Source organism: Hyposmocoma kahamanoa, unplaced genomic scaffold (assembly GCF_003589595.1).
Source record: "Hyposmocoma kahamanoa isolate Upper Pololo Valley unplaced genomic scaffold, ASM358959v1 88, whole genome shotgun sequence".
Lineage (NCBI taxonomy): Eukaryota > Metazoa > Arthropoda > Insecta > Lepidoptera > Cosmopterigidae > Hyposmocoma > Hyposmocoma kahamanoa.
Genome location: NW_020654466.1, coordinates 19,715,617 through 19,737,665, shown reverse-complemented (window position 1 = coordinate 19,737,665; position 22,049 = coordinate 19,715,617). Strand labels below are relative to the sequence as shown.

Here is a 22,049-nt window from a genome sequence, read left to right as displayed (position 1 = left end):
ACCCTACATCACGTTACATATTTATCTTAACTAGAATGTACCCTACAATATCAAGAAAATTAGGTTAAAGGCGTCAACTGCCGCTGGCCAGCCAACCGGTGACCATGAAGCGTGTAACGTAATTATCCCACATGTTTTTCTCATTGCATTCCTGCAACGAACTTAAACTGAAACTAATGATAAACAAAAGAAAACAAAACAAATCATCGCACAAAATAAATATTTTAATTTAAAAAATACAGTGCAATGAAAATATTTAAGTCCGATTTTCATAGGGAATTCGCATAATTACGATATTATGTCAAACTGGAGCTGTCATAATTTTATCACGTCTGTCTTTATGTCACAGCCCTTTTATCGCTCGATACGTCTATCGTCATGAAATGTTAACACAAAAAATATCTTAAATTGATACATAGAAATATAGTTGAAACACAATATGGTCTAATTTATGTAAGGGGTACAGCAACCTATTACAAGCGTAACATTTTAGATTTACTCCAAAAAAATTATAAAATCAAAATTCTAAATTATCTTTATTTCGTAGGTAAGCAAATTACAGTTAGAATTGTCACATTTCCACAATTTTTAAGACCATACTGTCTTATCGTCTATATAATCCCTAACAGAATAATATCCTCTCTTTAGTAGAGTTGCCTTTACATGATTATTGAACTTATTAAAGGATAAGTCCAAAACAGCTTTTGGAATCTTATTATAATACTGAATTTCTTGCCCCACAAAAGAACCGAGAACCCTCTGAAGTCTTAACTTCGGTAATACGAGCTTCCATTTATGTCTATTATTAAAATTGTGTACGTCACTCCGTTTGTTATACAATTCATTATTCAAACGCACAAAAAGTATACAATTGAAAAGAAACTATGATACAGTGGTCAATGTGCCAATGTCCTTAAAAATCTCCCTAAGTGAGGTACATAGTAATTTATATATTGCTCTAACCGCACACTTCTGCAAAATAAAAATCGTTTCTATATTTTACTGTATGACAATTATACTGTGAAAGTAACTGAAGTAAACGGTTCTGGCTGTCTTGACGTCAGTAAGCTGCCTGTAAGATAAATAATATAAACTAAGACTTAACGATGACATGACACATCACCATGGATAATATTATAGGTGCGCCCAACATTTTTGCACTTCAAAAATAAGGCAATTTTCCTGGATTTTCGAGGTATTTTGTGCGAGATAATTGACACGACCATAACACTCAACCGAAACTGGCGACTGAGCTCAAGTTTCCGGATCTCCGCGTACTGTTGGCGCAAGTGTCATGACAACTAAATTGTTATGTTTCCAACGTTGTATTGGTGCTGACAATTTAAGAATGACGACTGTTTGCTTTAGTCGATTAAAAATTTATTGACACATACCTATTTTTATAAACTCTCCTACCTCTGTTGACACCATAATTAGTGTTTGGTACGAGACGTTACGAGAGGGAAATGTGCTTGTGTTTGTGTCTTCTCCACCCTGTAAACAATGTTCAATAGACTCATTCAGTAACCTGAGATAGGTTGTAGAAGTTGCATCAATTAATTTTAATATTCATGTTTATACTTTATTACTAGTGATTGGAATGAGCAGCGTATATTTACAAATATTTGAAGGAAGTGTTACACATAGAGTGGATTATACCGCCATCAAATAATCCCGAAATTATTGCAAAGTATTTAATTTTATACTTTTTTTAATTTTTAATTTTATTATTTTATTATTTCGAAGCAGAGTTTTGTAATTTGCAGGTAAAAATAAAACTATGTTTTTTTTTCGTTTGTTTTTAAGCATTCCAGAATATCAAAGGAAGGTATTATCCGGGTAATTTTCAGGTAAGTTTTCTCTACCTAATTTCGGTGGCAATTTTTAGGATTTAAGTATTTAAGTATATTATCTTAAATATTAAGTAATACTTCATGATAATATTTAGATTAAGAATATTTAGATAATAAAATTTGCCACCAAAGTTAGGTTGAAAACCCTAACCTGAAAATTACCCATCCACAGAATGTGTATTACCGGAAGATTAGGTAAATGTACACTACCTACGCCGATCTCTGTTTGTTACGCCCACAAAAACAATCACAAAACAAAGAGAGACGTAACACAAAGGCAAGCAGCATTTAGTGATTGAACTCTGAATTCCTATCTACAATAAGTTATTCCACCAAAATCATGCATTAAAAATGGGGCGAAGTTCAAAAAAGTGCATATTAAAAGATTTTATTGCGTTTATCCCCGTTTACATTGTTAGTATACTAACTGTATTATAATGCAATGCAAAAGTTTAAAAGCGAATATTTGAAGTTTGTTTTACTTACAATTAGAGTGGTTTAGGGATTTGCTTACGTAGTTTTGATCACGATCTCTCCGACAATTTTAAAAGTAGCTAGCTCGAAAACTAATTGACCAATTTTTATAAAATTACATATGGTACATAATACATCATAATTTTCGACATTGAGTTCTCAAGGAACGAAAATGGTTCACTTATAACATAGTTTCTCAAAGTGCTCCCTACCGCCGTCCAGTGGGCGCTGAAGAGTCCTAGGGGGTAGGGGCGGTAGGGACCTTGGAAGCAATTGGAGAGCGTTGATGCTGTCCAGGGCGCGTTATAATTTTTTCATCTTGCCTAAGTGGGCTGTGAGTCAAAAAGTTTGAGAACCTATGATTTATATAACGCACAGTCAGTACGTCGCCATTTCTTTTTGATTTTTGAACGTTGGCTGACATTTTCCGTATGTCAAGATTAGTTGTAGAAGTTCACACAACCACCGATTTTGCGACAAAAAATTTGTCATGATTTTAGTACCTACTTATCCCAATATTCTTAAGGTGTAGATAGACGTAAAAATTTTACTACACGTGAAATCCGATTTTTGACATTATAAAAGGAATTCAACTTGTTTTTTTTTTTATTGATACTGAAAACAGAAGATACCGGTTGTGAAATGAGGGACCTGAAACACGATTGACTAAATTTCCCTCGATAAAAAAAACTTAAAATTCCGCATTAATTTCATTTTTCACTACGTTCATCACAATCAGTTTTATTTGATTGTTATTAAAGAAATGTCAATAAAATTTTCTCTCCTGTTCCTTAATAAACACTCCATGGGTCTATGTGCTGATTTTAAGTATCTACCTCACACGCTTCAAGGCCCACGCAACCATGGTACCAATTCGCAAAACAATAATACTTCAAAATTCTTCTTTACAACCAAGTAATTTATAAAGTCGTTGTTGTTTATAAGCGTTTCATATTTTAAATATTTTAGTAGTGCAATTTGAACCAATGCCTTTAAAAGTTTAGTGCCCAGTAATTTTCACCTCTAATCTACTGAAAAGTTCAAAGTTCATAGGTTAGTCGTGCACCGTTAGTTTTGCATTGCCAATAGACATAATTGCGATACCATTTCTGGTATATACAAGTCCATAATACGTTTAGTACGTAACTCCAGGTTATTTACCAAAGTAATAATTGTTAAATAACACAATTGATAATACATTCACTACAGCAGGTTTAGTATTCATTAGATAGCTTAGCCGTCCAGTTGTTTTAATCCACACCTTTGCCAATTTCCTTGCATTATTTATTTTTCTTATATCTGTACCTCTTTCATTCATCTTCGTCTGATCTGTCTTCTTTTAACTAGCAGGCAAACAATTCCCATAATTTTCAGATTGTTTCAAGATAACTTAATGTTTTGAAGAAACAGTGTAATCAATAGTCTAGTCCACTTGTCTGACAGTACTTGTCTGCTTGATTTTCTTGAATATACAATAATTTATTGTATAAGTATTTCTGTGTCTCAATTTCATTCGTTAAATTACTCATGAACTCGGATATTCCGCATTCTCAGTGGATAGCTGTCATTTCACTGACGTATAGCTGTCATTTCGTCTTAATGTTTATGTCGTAAACTATATCACATTTTTTTCCTATAGTGACTAGATATAATTGTTAGCATTCAGTAGTTTTATTCTTAAGACTGTCATTATCAGCCGTGGTCCTTATGGTGTCAAGACTGACTCTTTGGTTTGCACAGATTCTCCAATTAGTTTTGAGGCTCCTATTTCTTAAGTCATCGTCACTTTTGCGCCGATGCATTCGTTCTTCGATCCTGGATACGAAATTTAATTTCACTTTATAGTTTACCCTTTATGAACCCAACCTATAAGATATCATTAAATCTTGACAGAATATAATGAACGGTTAAAAGAAAAATTGCAAGTTTGTTGGAAAGCAACATACAAACCCACAATGCTTCAATACGATACAACTAACATCTCAATAATGATCCATAACAATCAATTAATACGAACCAACCTTTTCTTCATAAGTCTGAAGATCTTACGCTTGCAGACGAAAATTATGAAGATGATCAGGCCAATGAGCACGTTGTACGCATCCATGTAGCGCCAAATGTGAGCGTGCTGAGGATATAGCGCACTGACAACTTCGAGGATCCAGTTGACACCCATCACGATGAAAAGCTTGATGTAAAGAGTGAGTCTGGAAGTTACATTTAAAACATTGATAAAGCAATATTATTAAATGGAACCATCGTATGTAACTTTACAGTGTGTTGCAGAAAGTAATTAAAATATAATGAGAAATGGAAATAAAATCGACCAGTTTCTTCCAGGTACCAGATTTACTTATAATCTCTTTTAAAAATAATAGTTGGTATGGTATGGTGATACAGTAACGCCCGACACTTTCTGGTGGGACGGCATAGCAGGGGAGTTTTAGGTAACTAATTACTAGCAATATATTCACATATCCAGTTTCGTCTATAGCGTCTACATTATATTTGAAATGTTCTTAGCTACGAAAACAAAACCTCGGTAAGCTAATGGATATCAAGCTTCGGGATGCTTCGGCAGCGTTCGGGATGCTTCAGCAGGTTTTAACATTTAACGTTACGACTGATCTGAATAAAAGATAAACATGAGTTAAACACGAGCACGATGTCGCGACGATTTCCTGCGGCATTAAGGAAGCAGCTGTGTATTTGCCGTATAGATGCCTAAGGGTCCTTTGCTATACCATCTCGAAAATGGATCTGTGCCTTATGGTGCACATAGGCAGAAAGTGATCTCACCTCTGTTTATCATTTCGGTGCTGATCGTGCATGGAACTCTCCTTCGACTTAAGCACGGAAGTCTGATGCTTGATTTGAGCTATCTTGACAGCCGTTAAAATGAAGAATACCAAGTTCGCCACGCACAGCAGTAACATGGGCAAGTACAAATATAACAATCTGCTCTTTCCTGAAAAGTAGATGGTTTACGATTTAAAATTTGCATATCAAGATGTTGTCTCGAATAGTCAAATAAAATAAGTCCGAACTTCAACAGTCCATTTAGTGCAATAATGTAAACTTACCAAACAAGAAACATCCTTGTTGCTTAATGTTGGGCAGCAAAGGATGAGCAGGAAGGCCGGAGAATTCGAGCGCAGCCATGGTGACAGTCAACGCAGTCGGCACGCCGAACGCGTACGTTGCGTATGCGCAGAATCGTGCGCGTGTTGACAACTTCTCCAAGGACAGCCCTCGTTTACCACTGAAAATCAGATTGAGATTTCGTTTTTAAAAAAAGATGCTATTTTCACATGTTTCATAAGAAAGGTAAACATCTTGAGATGGTTCACCAAGTTCTTCACAGACGCATGCCGCCTTAATCTTATAAAGTACATATAAACGTTACCCTGTATTAGGACTTAAGTGGAATGTTTCAAAATAGTGGAATACATTGAAAAACTATAAAAAAAATACTTGATACTCATAGTTTTAATTTATGCGTTCAGTTTTATGTAAAAATAATCAAGTTAAAAGCATTGTTTCAAGCCACAAACTTGTCAGGTTCTTCAATATTCATGTTAGCACGATTAGTAGTGGAATATTTAACCCCAACGGTTAATAACCTAACCTATCCACCTTTTAGGAAAGGTCAGATTTCTTTGATTTCTCGCTAATGCCGCACACTTTATTAATTTTTTAATACTGTGTATTTTATCCTTCAAGTTTCAATTTCTTTATTTCAAGGCTTTTAATCTTGGCAATACTTTATGTTTTTTTGCATATTGATATGTTTAACACAGAATGACTATACTCGATGTAATTATGAAGGCAGTTATAATAGCTATGTGATAATCATTGTGTTCTTAGAAATCTCAATATTAATCCGTAATCGCATTAGCATTTTGGTACCTTGCGAGATTGTGTCAGACCATGTTTAGTTCACCCAATTTTTTTTTTCCTTTGAAAAATGTAAATTCCGCTGATTTTGCTTAACAATAAAACTGAAATTAAATAATATATAAAAAAACCGCTTATAGGGGATTGTAGATCACGTTTCGAATGAATTAAATACTCTATTAGCAGTAGAGCTCTTTGTGAAAGATTCCATCCGGGGAAGTACTGTCCTTTATCTATTTCTGCCGCCAAGCGGTGACGTGAGCATTGCTGTGTTCCGGTTTTGAAAGGTCCATGCAAATGCAAAAATTGCAGATTAAAAATTAAAATGTGTATAGTCGTTTCCATGGTAGTTTGAGGGTCGTATTCCAGATCTCTACTCAATGCTCAAGTCAGGGTCTGGGTATGATTTCAAGCACTGGAAATACGACCCTAATGGCAGGGACTTGAGTATGACTTCGAGTGCTTTAAACCATACTCAAATCCTGATTTGAGCATTGAGTATAGTTCTAGAATACGGCCCTTAGTAAGGTAATTTTGATCGTTAGTGATTGAATTTATTTTTCTTACAAGCCAATTTCACAAGCCGAAAATATCTGTAATTAGTTGAATACGCCTAGTCTAAATTTCTCACACGCTAGAATGAAAGACCGATCTCAAAAGTCATTCATCCCTTAGTTTGCCACCCTTACAGGTGCAATATTTTCTTCAAATTGAAATGGGACCACTACTGAGGCACCTCTTTCCGTTACCGCGTACACACATAAAAAAACATACTGTCGAATTGAGAACTTCTTCCTTTTTTGAAGTCGGTTAAAAAATAGTAATGATTTTACTAATTTCAAACTACTTAGGTAATACCAGGTTAATTTAATAAATGATTAATACGATTAAACCCATTAAACTACACGAGTCATGGTCGTGTGGGGTTCTTTAATTCTATGTTATTGGTAATTAATCAATGTTTAATTAATAAGGATCATTATGTTAATGCTAATTGCAAATCATTCACAGTCGAATACGAGAATGGCACACGACTACAACACGAGAACGGCAATTGCTGTGTATATTGGCTAAAACTGCTTTTTAAAAATACAGTCTAATTTAATGAACAACATTATGTAAATTGTATTTATAAAAACCGGATCGGTACCTGCGCTCTCTGCATTTAGACTTTGTTTTTTGCCCAGTTTAGAACGTTGTCACACTCACACGATGCGTTACGTGGCGTTGCGACTGCCTGATCGGAGACGCCGCATTGTAGTACAGATAAATTAGAACTACACGTCACATAGAGCATTGCTCGTGTAGCACTTGGTGCGTTGAAATGATAGCATTGCGACGTTGCAACGCACTGGCTCGGTACGTCGTTACAACGGTACCACAAATACCTACACCCGATACAATTTATAGAAAAGTTATTTTTCTACATTGACCCGGCTGGGGATCGAACGCGGAACCTCAGAGATGGCGACACCATGAAAACATGCAAGCCACTCGACCACGGAAGTCGTATGACACACTGTGTATAAATACTAAGAAGTAGATACTTCTAGCATTATGTTTTTTACGAAACTTAGAATTCACTGTGTATTAGAAAAGATCAATTTATAGGCCGATGTCGATGGTTTGAGTCTCTGAGGTAGCACGTATCTGTGACTAATTTCTATATGCGAATGCTTATTACGAATACTTATTGCTAAAGGTGAAGTCTACATCATACAACCTATGAAAGAAATCGTGTCAAGTCGTTAGCCCAACTAAGGCGGACTATTAACCCATTACGTCAGAGCCCAGCGGTGGGCGGTATGATAATAAATATGCATGGCCCACTCAGCGCCGGCTTTAGCCCTTGTAGAGATCGGTTGCCCTCTAGTAGGCACACGACCAAAATAAAATACTTTTATGATACCAAGTAGCGGGACGAACAAGTCGTGCGCCTGGTGGTGGTACGCGATACGCCTGTCCATAACAGTTGCAGTGCCACGCAGAGCTTTAAATTGCAAAGGATATTCCCACTGCGCCCGACACCCTGAGACATAAGTTGACATGTCCTATGTGCCTGTAATTTCACCAACAACCTTACCCTTCAAAACCGGAACACAGTAATGCTGACATTACTGCTTGGCGGCAGAAATAGGTAGGGAAAGTTTAGCAATGACGAAAGCGATGAAGAAAAAGTAAGTCAAAATCACCGTCTTTTGTATTATCTGCGGGAAACTTTTTCGTCTATACCAATGTATAGACGAAAAATTTGCTCAGAGACTGAGACTCTTTGGTCTGTAGATAACAAATCCCTAAGTTAGAATGTTTTAAAGTTTGAAATAAAGCATTAATCGTCACAAAAGTCTAAAGAGTTAACATTTCTTAATTATTCATATGTCAAGGTGATTGAAAAGGTGAGTTGCGATTTAAATATTTCGAAATGGACCTTGTTGTTTACAACTTACGGTTTCTCTATTTTTAAATATTGACACTTTCATTTTGGTGGCCGTAGTTCAACCGTCTTTACGTAGCCACCCATTAGTATGACTAATAATGACCTCACTCACCGTATTTTTTCGTCGTTTTTAATTTTTCGCACTCCATATTGCTCATTTACACTATACACGATTTTTCGCCACAAAGCGCCATTGTTTTTAATTGACATGTGCGAAAATTGCTCCTTAGACACTTCTAAGATGCGATTGCGTCAACAAATATTCTTAGACTACTGTCTATAATATTTGTTGACGCAATCACATCGTACCCACTATATTTGGAAACTTAGTCAATGGTATTACAAAGATCTTATTTGTAATATTGATGGAAAAAAATGTATGTCTGTAATATTTACATCTTCAAATAAGTGTAATTAGAGCCTTAACTTTAACAAACAAATGAGTAGTAATACAATATTATAGTATTTACCTGAACGTCCACCAAATATCGAAGGACATCACGTTCATCCAGAAGAAGGCGGACAATAGGAAGAAGTAGATGACGAAAGCTGAAACAAATAGAAATATTCACTTAGATACTTCCCATTTCCGCCAGTGACCGCTATAACTTGTTTCTTTTCACAAGTAGTACCTAGAAGTAGAGCTCCTTGTGAAAGAGTTCGTCAAGGGTACCTACTGTCACCTTACCTATTTCTACTTCGAAGCAGTAATATGAGCATTACTGCGTTCCGATTTTGAAGTATAAGTGTGCTGATGAAACTACAGGCACACTTATACTTCAAACTTTTTGTCTCAAGGTAACAGGAGCAGTGGCAGCCCTTCAGATCTTTCCGATTTAAAGCTCTGTGTTGCACTGCAACTGTTATGGGCAGGCGTGTCGCTTTCCATCAGGCGCGCGACTGTCACTTAGTATCATAAAAAAAAGTAAATGAGAATATATAATAAGGGAAATATTTAGGTATACATGCTCTATCATTGACCTCATCGTCACTTTCCATCATGTGAGTTGATTGGTGATTTGGGGTGCACGAAAGGAGCCTCCCCGCATGACTTACGATTCTTTTTCTGTACATCTGGCACACCCTGGGCAACAATTGGCGAGTACCTTAAGCGGACTGGCAAATTTCACCACGATGGCAAGCATTGTGTATGCCGTAGATACGACAGGTGGAATGTCAAATGCGCATTTATTCCTTTATTCATATTCATATTCTATATTTGTAAGTTACATGGCTATATATAAGGTGATCTTATGTTAATAGTACTTGACATGTAACACCCCGTGGGGGCACTGCAACATTCTGAGGGCACTATGTCCTTACTTTACTAAAACATATTCATTATTAAAGTAAAATTATAAATAATTCAATAAGAAAACTCTACATTATTTAAATAAAATTAAGAATGATTAATAACAAAAAACTAACTATACTAACTACTTTTATTAAAAATAACGAAATATATTACAAAATAAACAATAGAATTTTCTCTTACTATGGACAGCGTTGCTGTTGTTGTAACCATAAATTGAAAATAAGTAAGATTTATTAATTTTAACGTAATCTATGAATATAGTTCTTAGATTATCACGATTGCTAGACTGTATTTTATTCCTGATTCCAGGTGACGGGACGAATAAGTCGTGAGCCTGGCAATAAGCGACACTTATGTCCATAACAGTTGCAGTAAATAATAAAGATCTAATTGGCACTGCCACGACGGCTGCAATGACGGGCGCACCGTCACTGTGAGACATAAGTTGACAAGTCCCATATGCTTGTAATTTCATCAACGCCCTCACCCTTCAAAACAACGTTACTGTTTGGCGCCAGAAATAGATAAGGTGGCAGTACTTCCCTGAACGTACTCGTTCACAGGGAGTTCTACTGCTACTAAAATCCCGATTTTAAACAGTTCGCCAAATATTATTTAGGTACGATTCGATTTATCCGTATATCTTTTGAGAAGAAGGGAGTGTACACACTTAAGCCGGTCAAAAAATCTTGTCAACTTATGCCTCAGGGCACTGGCAGCAAGGTAGCAGTGTTTCCTAGACGACCTCTTTCGCAAGGGCCTTAGTGTAAGTTTTCAACCATCTCGTTTGCGTTAAGATTTTAATTTAAACTTTATAACTAAGCATATAATTAAGATCTAAATAAAAATCTTAACGCAAACGCGGTAGTTACGTTTCAATGATTACAAATTTGGTCCTATGATCACGACCGACTGTGAGACACGTTGTCCGAAACGTAGGTTTGTTAAAAAAAGAACAAATATCTTATAAGCTTTATTAAATCCGAACAGTACCATTTCCAATGTTGCTTCTTCAAATATATAATATAAAAATCATGATTCACCTACTGCGATACTTACTTCTTAAAACACTAATGTTATTTTCTTACAAATTATTTTCAGAAAACCACATGTTTCTCATAATTCTCATCACCGCTACCGTGAATTTGCCTCTAATCGATTGTATTACTGTGTAATTTCGAAATTCGCACTTGACATAATTCGATTCTGTCCACGATGCGCCTGCGACACTTATTGAAAGTTTATTTCTTGATCGTTGGGTAAATGAAACAGGTTCGCAAAAAAATATATTGATAAGCCGTTGGGTTAGTTTTTTCCGATTTTTATGTTGATTTCGAGAATGATATTATTTTTCTATTGTGTAACTTTTATTTGCAAAATTAGGGAAAACGTTTAACAAAAATTAATAAAAACACAATGTTAATACGATAATTTCAATTTTGCTATAGTTAAGTAACATAAATAATACATAAAAGTGTATTATGACATGATTACGTCTTTGTGGTATAGCTTTCGCTTTCCATCAAAACTTCTTTTAGCAGTTTTCCTGTTGTGCGTAAAACAACAACTCAACAATGCAACAAAAGAAATACTGATTAATGTTACCATACTACACTTACGTTGTTTATTTACATAGTTAAGTTTACTTATGAATATAAAAAGTTAATAATCTAATATTATATACACGGGGCGCACTATAATTTTCCGGAACGACTAAGAAAAAAATACTATAAATGGTCAGAAATGAATTTATTGTTTCTCAAATTATTCTCCGTTAGCGTTAATGCACTTTTTCATACGAATGAACCAATTTTGAAAACATTTATGCCACTCCTCCGTGACAATCTCTGAAACATATTTTTCATACTCTTCGACAGCCTCTACAGGTGATGAAAATCGTTGACCGCGTAACTGGTTCTTCATTTTTGGAAATAAGTAAAAGTCACAAGGTGCCAGGTCAGGACTGTATGCGGGATGGCTCATAACGTCAACGTTGTTCACCTTCAAAAATTCATTTGTCTGTCTGGCTGTGTGAGAACTGGCATTATCGTGGTACACGATGATACGGCGTTTACGTTCATTTTTACGGAATTCGTCAATAACTTCCGGGAAACAAATGGTCGTGTACCAATCACTATTCATGGTACAACGATTCTCCAAAGCAACAGTAGCCACGTGTCCAGTTTTATTCAAAAAATAAACAATTATCCACTTAGAGGTACTTTGCACGCACGCCACTTGTTGATTTCGACTCATCGACTTGTGTCTATTTGACACAAATAATAATACTGTTAATTAAGTCGTTATCCAAGTTATATATAAATACATAATAAAGTCGATGAATTATTCGTCATCCATCAAACGACTACAAAATCGCATACCTCCTAGAGTGTATCAAAGAACTTACGAAATTATCATGCGGCCAGTTATTTCCGTCGCATGGTACCACTTCAGTTTCACACTAAAATATATTTGCAATGTAATTTATTAGAGGCGTCTGCTTCGTCTCTTGAATTTTATTGTACAACAAATTTTACAGGACAGGGTTCTTTTAATATTTCTACATATAAATGGGATATTAAATTTAGTTTTAATATATAATATTGAATTTCGTAACCATTCTGTAACAGGAAATTTTTTTAAACTGTGGATATGAATTTTTGGCGCTTACAATATGTTCGCTATCTCTATCTAAAGATTTTTGAGGCCGGTAACACTTGCGATTAAAAATACGCAACAAGGTACAAAACATTTTTTGCCACTTTGTTAATTGTAAACGACGTAATTGTAACGTACTATATCGGTTTCGATAACAAGTGGGGTTGTTTGCGTTATGATTTTTTAATATTGATTCTCTCGGTTACACCAATTTATACAAAAGCAGTAGAGCTAACGATAAACTTATATTAGAAATATATCGAAATAAAAATAAAAGTAAAAAAATAAATAGAAATATCGACGTGTCCTTGTCCGTTATAGTTTAAAATATCATTTGCAATGAAAAACGCTTTTTGGGTAAAAATGTCGTCTAATTTTATTTTATAACATTTTTTTTTTATATAAAATCATAAACAACAACTTTTGTTCCATGACTTTTAATGGTTCATCACATTTTACTTTCACATAAAAATAAAAAGTATTTAAATAGATCGTACGTTTTCATGGTGTGGCGACACCATCTCCGAGGTCATCGGTTTGATCCCCGGCCGAGTCAATGTAGAAAAGTAACTTTTCCATATAGTCTCGGGTCTGAGTGTTTGTGGTACCATCGCTGTTTCCGATTTCCATAACACAAGTGCTTTAGTCATTTGCTTTGGGATCGGAGCAACGTATGTGGTGTTGTCTAATATTTATTTTTATTTATTTCTGCTGCCAAGCAGTAATGTGACCATTATTGCGTTCCAGTTGTGAAGGGTACTGGTGAAATAACAGGCACATGAGACTTGTTAACTTCTGTCTCAGTGTTGCCGACCCCATCGTCACTTTCCATCAGGTGAGATTGAGGTCAAATGCGTACTTACATGCATATGTACATAAGCTCATGCCCTTGTCCCACAGTAGGAGTAGACAGAGACTACGAACGCCACCTTACACTATCCTAACACAATTTTCTAGCCTCACACATATCAACTACCCGCTTCATACAACTTCTTTTACTCTTGTCACTTCGGATTCCAGCCTTTTTGAGGACATCACTAATCTGGTCAATGTAAGTTTTTCTGAAACGTTTTCTTAAAACCCTCCCATCCACATTCGCATCATAAATCTGTTTTGTAATTCTTCTTACATCCATCTGCTCTACATGCCCAATTCACCTCAACGTTGCTGTCTCTACTCTACTTAATTTCACTTACGTACTTAGTTTTTCAATAAAAAAAACCTACATCCAGCAGTGGGCAGCAATAGGTTAATTGTGATGTGATAATTACAAGAAAAAACATGTTACACTTAGCCTAGTTAGGAAATTCCACGCCTAAGTCGAACGCCATTTAAAAATAAGCAAAAACTGTTCTAATAAAGTGTTTTAAATAAATACATGATAATATTAAGCAATATAAATAAGGTAGGTGTTACAATGATGTCATTAACAGCCTAATATGTAATTTTAATGTTGACATCCAGTTGCCAAAAGCCCAAGAAAATGTAAAGACCGATGTGCGAACTCCATAAATAATTATTGTGTGTGTATTTATCTACTTAAGTTTTGTTTATAGTGCCTCTCCTTATCAACCTCTTAGTTATATGAGAAGGGCACTATTACCTGTGCAAGCAAGCCCACAGGTCCCTGACCTTGTTCAGTCAAAACCTGACCTCAGATCAGTCCGTTTACGCAGACTTCATCTGGTGCTCAAAAGGCTAGTGCCTTGGGTGAGAGATCCCTACACAGCTCCTTCCCTAATGTCCTGTTAGGTACAGGAGCTGTGGGCACGGTCACCTATTGTTGTGCAATTTTCCGAAAAATTTCAAATAGTGGAAATTTATTCGGAAAAGTTACAAAATTTTGGAAAAATATAATTGGAAGATAATTATGTACTTCATTTATAAATATATTTTTAAGTTTTATTTAGCGTGAATAATAAAATAAAACAGTACAGATAAAAGCAAGTTGAAGAAAATCCAGATTTAAAATGATTGTACAACAGCGAAAAAAGACCTTTCATTGGCTCCATCGTTTTCGTTCAGTAACATCACTTTTGACAGGTGTCAACGTCAAATGTGCAATAGTATAGGAAAAATATCCGGAAAATTATAATTTTTTCAAAGTGGAAATTTTTGACCCAACACTACGCTCACGTGTTGTACGCAACTAGCGGTTACCGCCGCTACTCATTATGTACAGTCAACACGTTTGTGGACGACGTACGTATGTCGGTAAACTATAATAACAATTAGCCAAATAACCAAACCGTAAACTTACAACTTTGTAAGTTACAAGTAAATATGTATAGCCTAAATAGATGGTAGCAATAGAGCCCCTTGTGAAAGAATTCTTCCAGGCAAGTATTACCACCTTACCACCAACATTACTGCGTTCCCATTTTGAAGGGTAAGGGTGCTGGTGAAATTACAAGCACATGGGACTTTTAAGCTCTCAGCGATATTACAACTGTTATTGACAGGCGTGTCGCTTACTGTTCCGTCACTAGATATCATAAAAAAGCCCGTTTTAAGATTTCAAAAATTGCAAACCACGATATGCCAAAATAATAAAAAAGTATTATGTACATAGAGTAATTATCATAACATAGGCCCTTTTATGCATAACACACCTACCAACATGACCTTGTGTAAAACACGAAAGCTTGGGAATTTTATGACAGAGAAAAACCGCAAAACGATCTTTGAGAATTCTCGATTAAAATGTTAAATGAGGTTTTCCTTATTCGTTTACTGTAATTAAAAATTGTACATAAAAATATCTACCAAGTTTTTAGGTTTTTGCGATTGTTATATATAGGAAATGAAACTATTTTTTCCGAAGTAAATCGAATATATGTGTTTTTTTAAACAATTCTACGTTTCGCGCCCTTCACAGGTCCCATGGTCGCGGACCGCCACGACTAACTGAAAGACCTTTTATATAATTCCTAGGACAATAAATTAGAAGTTACAAATTAAGTATAGATAAACAAATTGTTCAAAAGAAAAGCCAAAGAAAATTCCAATCCATCCAGCCTATTTAGCGCATTGGTATTGTATTAACTCATTGACTTAACCACAGAAAAAAACAACAAAAACACAAACTCACTGACACAAACAATTCCAAAAAACAAACACCATTACGCTTGAGCAATTCGCCCGCCGTTATTATTTTCAACAAAAACAAAATATCCGTCATACTATAAGGTCGCCTTAAATCGCCGCAGCCAGTCGATGCGACGCGATGCATTAGAACGAACTAAACTTTATCTTCTACACGATAAGGTTACATTTCTTTGAATAAAAAATGAAAGTGTAGATGCAGCAAGCGGCGGGCGGCGCGTCAACCTGCGCCTGGCGCACTATAACACCTCTACTGCTGCTAAAGTGCGCCGCTCCTTGTGAAAGATTTCGACCAGGAAAGTACTGCCACCTTACCTGTTTCTGCCGCCAAGTAGTAATGTTAGCATTGCTGGGTTCCGGTATTGAAGGGTAAATGTGCTTTGAAATTACAGGTGCATGGTACTTGTCAATTTATGTCTCAGGGAGGCAGGCGCAGTGGCAGTGCCCCTCAGGTCTTTACGATTTAAAGCCAGGACAGGCGTGCAGCTTACCATCAGGCGTACGACATGTTCGTCATGTCACTTTATATTATAAAAAACACTCCATAAAATGCAATATACAACGTAATTATTCTCTACTAGCCTACTAATAATGCTATACAATAATAGATAATGATATGCTACAAAATCATACTAATTACTTAGTCCCAAGCCTGCGAATTCTTGGGTCCAGAACATCTAGACCCAAAACCTGGAATAATGAATTTCCCAAATTGGTCTGCCAGGAATCAAACCCAAGACCTCCTCAATTAGCTCCCACAATACAAACCGTTGCGCCACCGACAATGTCAGCAGCAATTGTAATGGAACCGGCAAGATTAGCTCTAATAAAATCTCGTTTGATTCAATTAGAGAACACAAAAAGAAATCTCTAGAACATTCATTAATTTGAATTAAGATTTTCAATTCAAATTACTTTAGTACGCAGTTTCATTCAAACGGTTCTAAATGGAAACAAATGACGGTGTAACTTTTCTATTCGTCTATTTTTATTTTCATTGAAGGTAAAACAATTTGCTAGTTTCTATACCTCTGGATTATCTTTCAGACTTCGGCGCCAACGCGTCGCAACGATAGTCTTTTGTTCTTAAAATATAATCAAAGGTTAGCCATTCATTTTCTGCTTATGTGGGACTTCTTTTGTTACACTATAAGACAGAATTGTGAAACAATATTACGTTACATCCGTTGACGGTAAGTTGGTGGTTACACCTATTGTCCACTGAAGCATAGTAGAAAAATCTATTCGGCTATATTTAAGAAAAATAACTATGGTTAAGAAAAATATATAATTAAGAAAAATATATTAGTTAACATTTTCTATGTTCTTTTTCATAAATAACGAAAAAATTGAGCTTTTTGGAACTTATATGCGTTTAGCATTATTAATATACAATAATATATAAAGATACCTACACAATAATTTATTTTTCGCCTCACTAGCTCGGAAAGGCTTTCTTTCTTATAAGAAATCTGCGCGCAGAAGCGTTTTTTGCACACTAGCGTGGAAAAGGTTTTTGAAATTCGAACTTGACTATGGAATGTGGTGCACCCATTGACTTACAAATAAATGGACGACGGGTCTAATACAAAAACCACGAAAAAAATGTCCCAAGTCAACCTATTTAAACGTAGTGACATGTAAAGGAATATGAAAAAGCTAAAACGTTGAATTGAAATTGTAATGTCATCGCAGTACTGTCATTTATTTGTAAGTCAATGGTCGTAACCATTCAAATAACAAAGTAATATATTAGAGCGTTCGGGGAATAAGTCTGCAGGCAAGGAATTCCACTAAAGAGTGGAAAACTAACTTAGAAACAGCCCTTTTTTCCTATATCTATGGGAATACCTAAGGAACCGTTAGCCATATATGTAAATATGGATAATCGCAAATGAGTCTGGTGCATACAGCGAACAGCGAACAAGTGAAAACTGTGTACTCTTTATTTCGATCGTCGATTTATTAATAACATACGGGTTATAGAAACCCTACATTGGAAAAAAATAATGAAGGAATAGTTTACAACAAAAAGAATAATGCGGATGAACAATTAAACACAATTAAACATAAATAGGCTTACAACTGCAACGTGTGAAATTACAGTACAATTGCAACACCAAGATTTATTACAATGATACTACGATTTTGTAAAATTAATGATCAAGGAAAAAACGCAATATCTCTGAATACATAATGCGGTGTTATGTACCAATAGATGCTGCAATAGTAAACAAATAAATAAGTAATTTTCAGGTTAGGTTTCTCTTACTAATATAGGTGGCAATTTTTCTTATTCAAATATAATATTTGAATATTATAATGTTTGAATATAATATTATCATGAAGTATTATTTAATATTCGAGTGTACTTCGCGTGTTCATAAGTTTTGAGACGAACTAAAAATTACTTAAAAATTTAAAGAATTAAGTTATATTTTTTAAATTTTCAGATAATTATGAATAGGCTTATGGACAACAACTACCAGCAATTATTACTTAAAATGAAACTATTAATACAAGCTCTTAAAAATTCTGGCCAATCTGGGGTCGCGCCACGAATCTTCTCCAGTGGGTTTCCATTCGCTTCTTTGATGAGGGCCCGCTTTAGAGAATCCAAGTTTGGATGGGACTTTTGGCACAGAGCCAATTCAGTCCACAGAGAATAAATAGCCAAGTGGGTTAAGATCAAGACTAGAGGGTAGTCATTCTTCCGCCGCGATGAAGTCCGGAAAATTTTATTTAAAGAAGTATTTGCTGTGCTTTTATCGATTTAGCCTTATAGGCTGGTGCTAAGTCTTGCTGGAAAATCCATTGTTGTGAAATAAAGTATTAGACAGGGGTTTCACCCCTGTCTCTAAAATGTTACTTTGATTTTTTTTTTGTTTTACCTTAACGCTTTAGAGCGGAGTGACAAGAACCTTTTTTCAGCAGGAAATCCTTATGGATATTCTCCGCCCGAGGATGCAAGGGTTACGTCGGACTCGTACCGACTAAAACCTGACGGTCTTTCACCCCGTCGCTTGCCGGTGAGATCTCAATTGCACACTACCGCGAACCTACCAGCGACTGTTTTCTTCAGCACCACTGTGGGAGACTATTAAACGAAGCGCTCTCTACGTCTCACGCTGATAACGCATAGAAACACAATAAACGGCAGCATCGAAGACCTGTCTCCGACCCTATTCTAACCTATAGTTACAAATATATTAAATTTTAACTACCTTATTTAAAGCAAAAAATATCCAATTTTCAATTTCCAATGGGCATCTGATCAAATTCAGAATTTGAGCTTGGCCACAATCTCACTTGATATGATAGACAATGTGATAAAAAATATCTATTCACTCTAGCCTTGAAGAACCCAAATTGTACTTTTCGGGAAACACAGATAAAGGTAGAGTACCTATTTCATTCCTTTGCAGTACGTATCAGAAAGGAGGAAGTAAAGCGCTTCAGACATAAGCATGGAGTGTTCTGGACCTTCTAGTCGACTGACGGAGGAACGGTCAGGGTGGAACTAAACTGAAAAGTTCCTACGCACACTACCCGAAATGTATCCGATAGAAAACCGACAAGCAGGCTACTTTTCTGCGATGGTCAAGATTTTGTAACTTCGACTCCACAAGAGAGTTGTTGTTAATAATTCTTTTTTTTTCTTTTCGCTCCACCGAGTCTAAGGCAGCTAACTGATAATGAGCAGAGTCGTCCCAAAGGTGCAGCAGTACCTCATACACGATCGAACTCGTGCTTTATACAGATTTCAATTTTCTATTAAGTGTTTTTTAATGTCTCATTCATAATGTTGTACGGTTTATTAAACCGCTAATCTGCCAATCGCGAAATCGCGACGTTTAACATTAAATTAAAGTTTATACAGCATTTTGCTTTGGAGTAATATTGCCGACATTAATAAAACCTTGTACTGCAGAAATGTGTGATTAGGGCAATTTACTATCTGGTCCCCGGAGTGTCTCTAAGATATAAGTTTATAGAGATTAACATTCTTACACTAGCGTCACAGAACGTTTCTGAAATGTAATTTATGTTAAGAAGAATAATGTTTTTTTTTATGAAAAATCGTCTTACACTAATGTCAATAACAAAAAAAATAATAGTGACAGCCATAACATTAATACAAGGAATAAAAATAAACTAGATGTTCTTGGCAGTCATCTTCACAAAGTCACAAATTCATTTAAAATCATAAAATTAAAATTCATCCAAAAACTATGTATACGCTTGTATAACAAGATTCATAGTGAAACAAAAACTTTGTACTTAAGGCATTGACTTACAATTATATGGACGTCGGGTCCGCGCTAAAAAGTGTCCGAACTCATAGGGCGTTAAAATCGTATACAGAGCGTCATTCACGCTTTAGTCTTCGTTTGTTCAACTGACAGCGAAGCAAGCAAAATTAGACAGTACTGCGATGACATTATAATTTAAATTCAACGTTTTAGCTTTTTCATATTCCTTTACATGTCACTACGTTTAAATAGGTTGACTTGGGACATTTTTTTCGTGGTTTTTGTATTAGACCCGTCGTCCATTTATTTGTAAGTCAATGACTTAAGGTTATTAAACAGCTTCTACTTGGATGACAAAAATCTATTGCAGTGACCCGTTTAATCCCTGCAGGTATTCTCAATCTAAGATGTTTGAAATAAATATTGTAGATGATCAATGTATTCTAAGGTATATTTACAAAGAGCAATCCCTAGAGCATCTTGCTCAGTTTTCTCAGGGAAATCTGCCTTACGAATGAGCGGTAGAGTTGAATCAATAATAAGTACTTTGTATTCATAGGCATTTTACATATTTAAGCAGGATGAATACACCAATGAATAATTTAATCAATAAGATATAAACTAGCTTCCTCACTCTAACATTGTTGATTGTTGCCAGCGAAGTATTTAATAAAAACGATGACAATGACCGACAGGCTTTACTAACGAACAACGTTAATTGAGTGTTTTTAACAAAACAAAAACCGCTAGTTAAGGCCAATCAAGTCATCTTTGGAGTCGATTGTTGTAAATAAGATGATAATTGATTTAGAGTTGATTCTTCCGTAGGCATCTTACATTGTATCAATACATCTTCCTTATAAATAGAAAAACTATCAATTTGATGTACCTACAAAGCATTGTGAAACACGTTGCTTACAACGGTCTGCCTGTAATTATGGAAAATCATTGACCACGTAATAGTTATTTGTTAAATAGATATCAAAGTTTCTTGTGCATGGTCATCATTATATTTAAATTTACTTCCGCACAATATCTGATAAACATAAGACTAACAAGCAGTTACCAGTAACATAACTCGCCCATAAAATTGAGAAAATAAATTAATATGAGCTCATATAACATCCTGTTCATTCTAAAATACCTGAATCGTCTATTGATAGACTAATTCAATGATATTTTTAACCACGGATGCAAAAAGAGGGGAGTTTTTTTATGGACAAAGTGTTATAAGAGATATCTGGATGGAAAGAGAGTTAAGACTTTAGTCTTTTTCTGTGCACTAGTCGTACGCGTGATGGTAAGCTATACGCCATACCAGTTGCAGTGCCACTCAGAGCTTTAAATCTTAAAGATCTGAGGGGCACAGCCACTGCGCCTGTCATCCTGAGACATAAGTTGACAAGTCCCATGTGCCTGTAATTTCACCAGCACCCTATCCCGTCAAAACTGGAACGCAATAATGATCACATTACCGCTTGCCGGCAGATATAGGTAAGGTAGCAGTACTTCCCCGGACGAACTCTTTCACAATGAGCGATTTTTTTTAAACTTAAAATGGTTATTATAGTCCCTGGTGAAGCAGCCAACGGATTTACATTTAAAACGGTAATTTTGCAGGAATTCAACGGTACATTTATCGAATTTAGCAAAAATGGTGTGCTTCTGGAGAGTCAACTTGTAATATCGTATCTAGAGTTAACGATTAGCTGATTAAAGTTTCTAGACTTTCGCGATTGTTACAAATAGGAAACGAAACATTTTTTTTTGTATAAAAAAAATGAAAAAAGTCTTTAAAAAAATCTTTTTCTAAAAAGTTACTTAACCGCTTTCGCTGTATTTGTTACATTTATTTGCCAAGTTTTATTCAAATCGGTTAATAGAAAGTGAGTAAAATCCAATAAACCGGATTAATTAGGGGTAATTTGCCACCGTTAGGGGTGGGGTATTTTCTTCAGCTTTGAATGGGACGACTACTGAGACACCCCTTTCCAACAAAAAAATAATCGACGAAATAGGTTCACAAACGTCCGAATAATCGCATAATATAAAAAAAA

The 22,049-nt window shown here is 35.5% G+C and overlaps 1 protein-coding gene across 4 annotated transcripts in view; it reads right to left on the bottom strand.

The window, feature by feature from the left end:
* The window catches only part of LOC113235571 (G-protein coupled receptor Mth2-like), a 24,663-nt gene that overhangs the window by 2,303 nt on the left and 311 nt on the right, over positions 1-22,049 (bottom strand). Inside the window, exons 2-6 of one of the 4 annotated variants that reach the window (XM_026471313.1) lie at positions 9,132-9,210; positions 5,411-5,589; positions 5,127-5,295; positions 4,349-4,534; positions 1,395-1,494 (exon numbers count right to left, since the gene is read on the bottom strand). In XM_026471313.1, coding sequence (XP_026327098.1) covers positions 1,434-1,494; positions 4,349-4,534; positions 5,127-5,295; positions 5,411-5,589; positions 9,132-9,210 — 674 coding nt within the window. In that variant the 3' untranslated portion in view covers positions 1,395-1,433. Of the gene's footprint in view, positions 1-1,394; positions 1,495-3,924; positions 4,143-4,344; positions 4,535-5,126; positions 5,296-5,410; positions 5,590-9,131; positions 9,211-22,049 lie in introns of those variants that run through there. The other 3 variants (XM_026471311.1, XM_026471314.1, XM_026471312.1) reach the window with 3 other exon arrangements.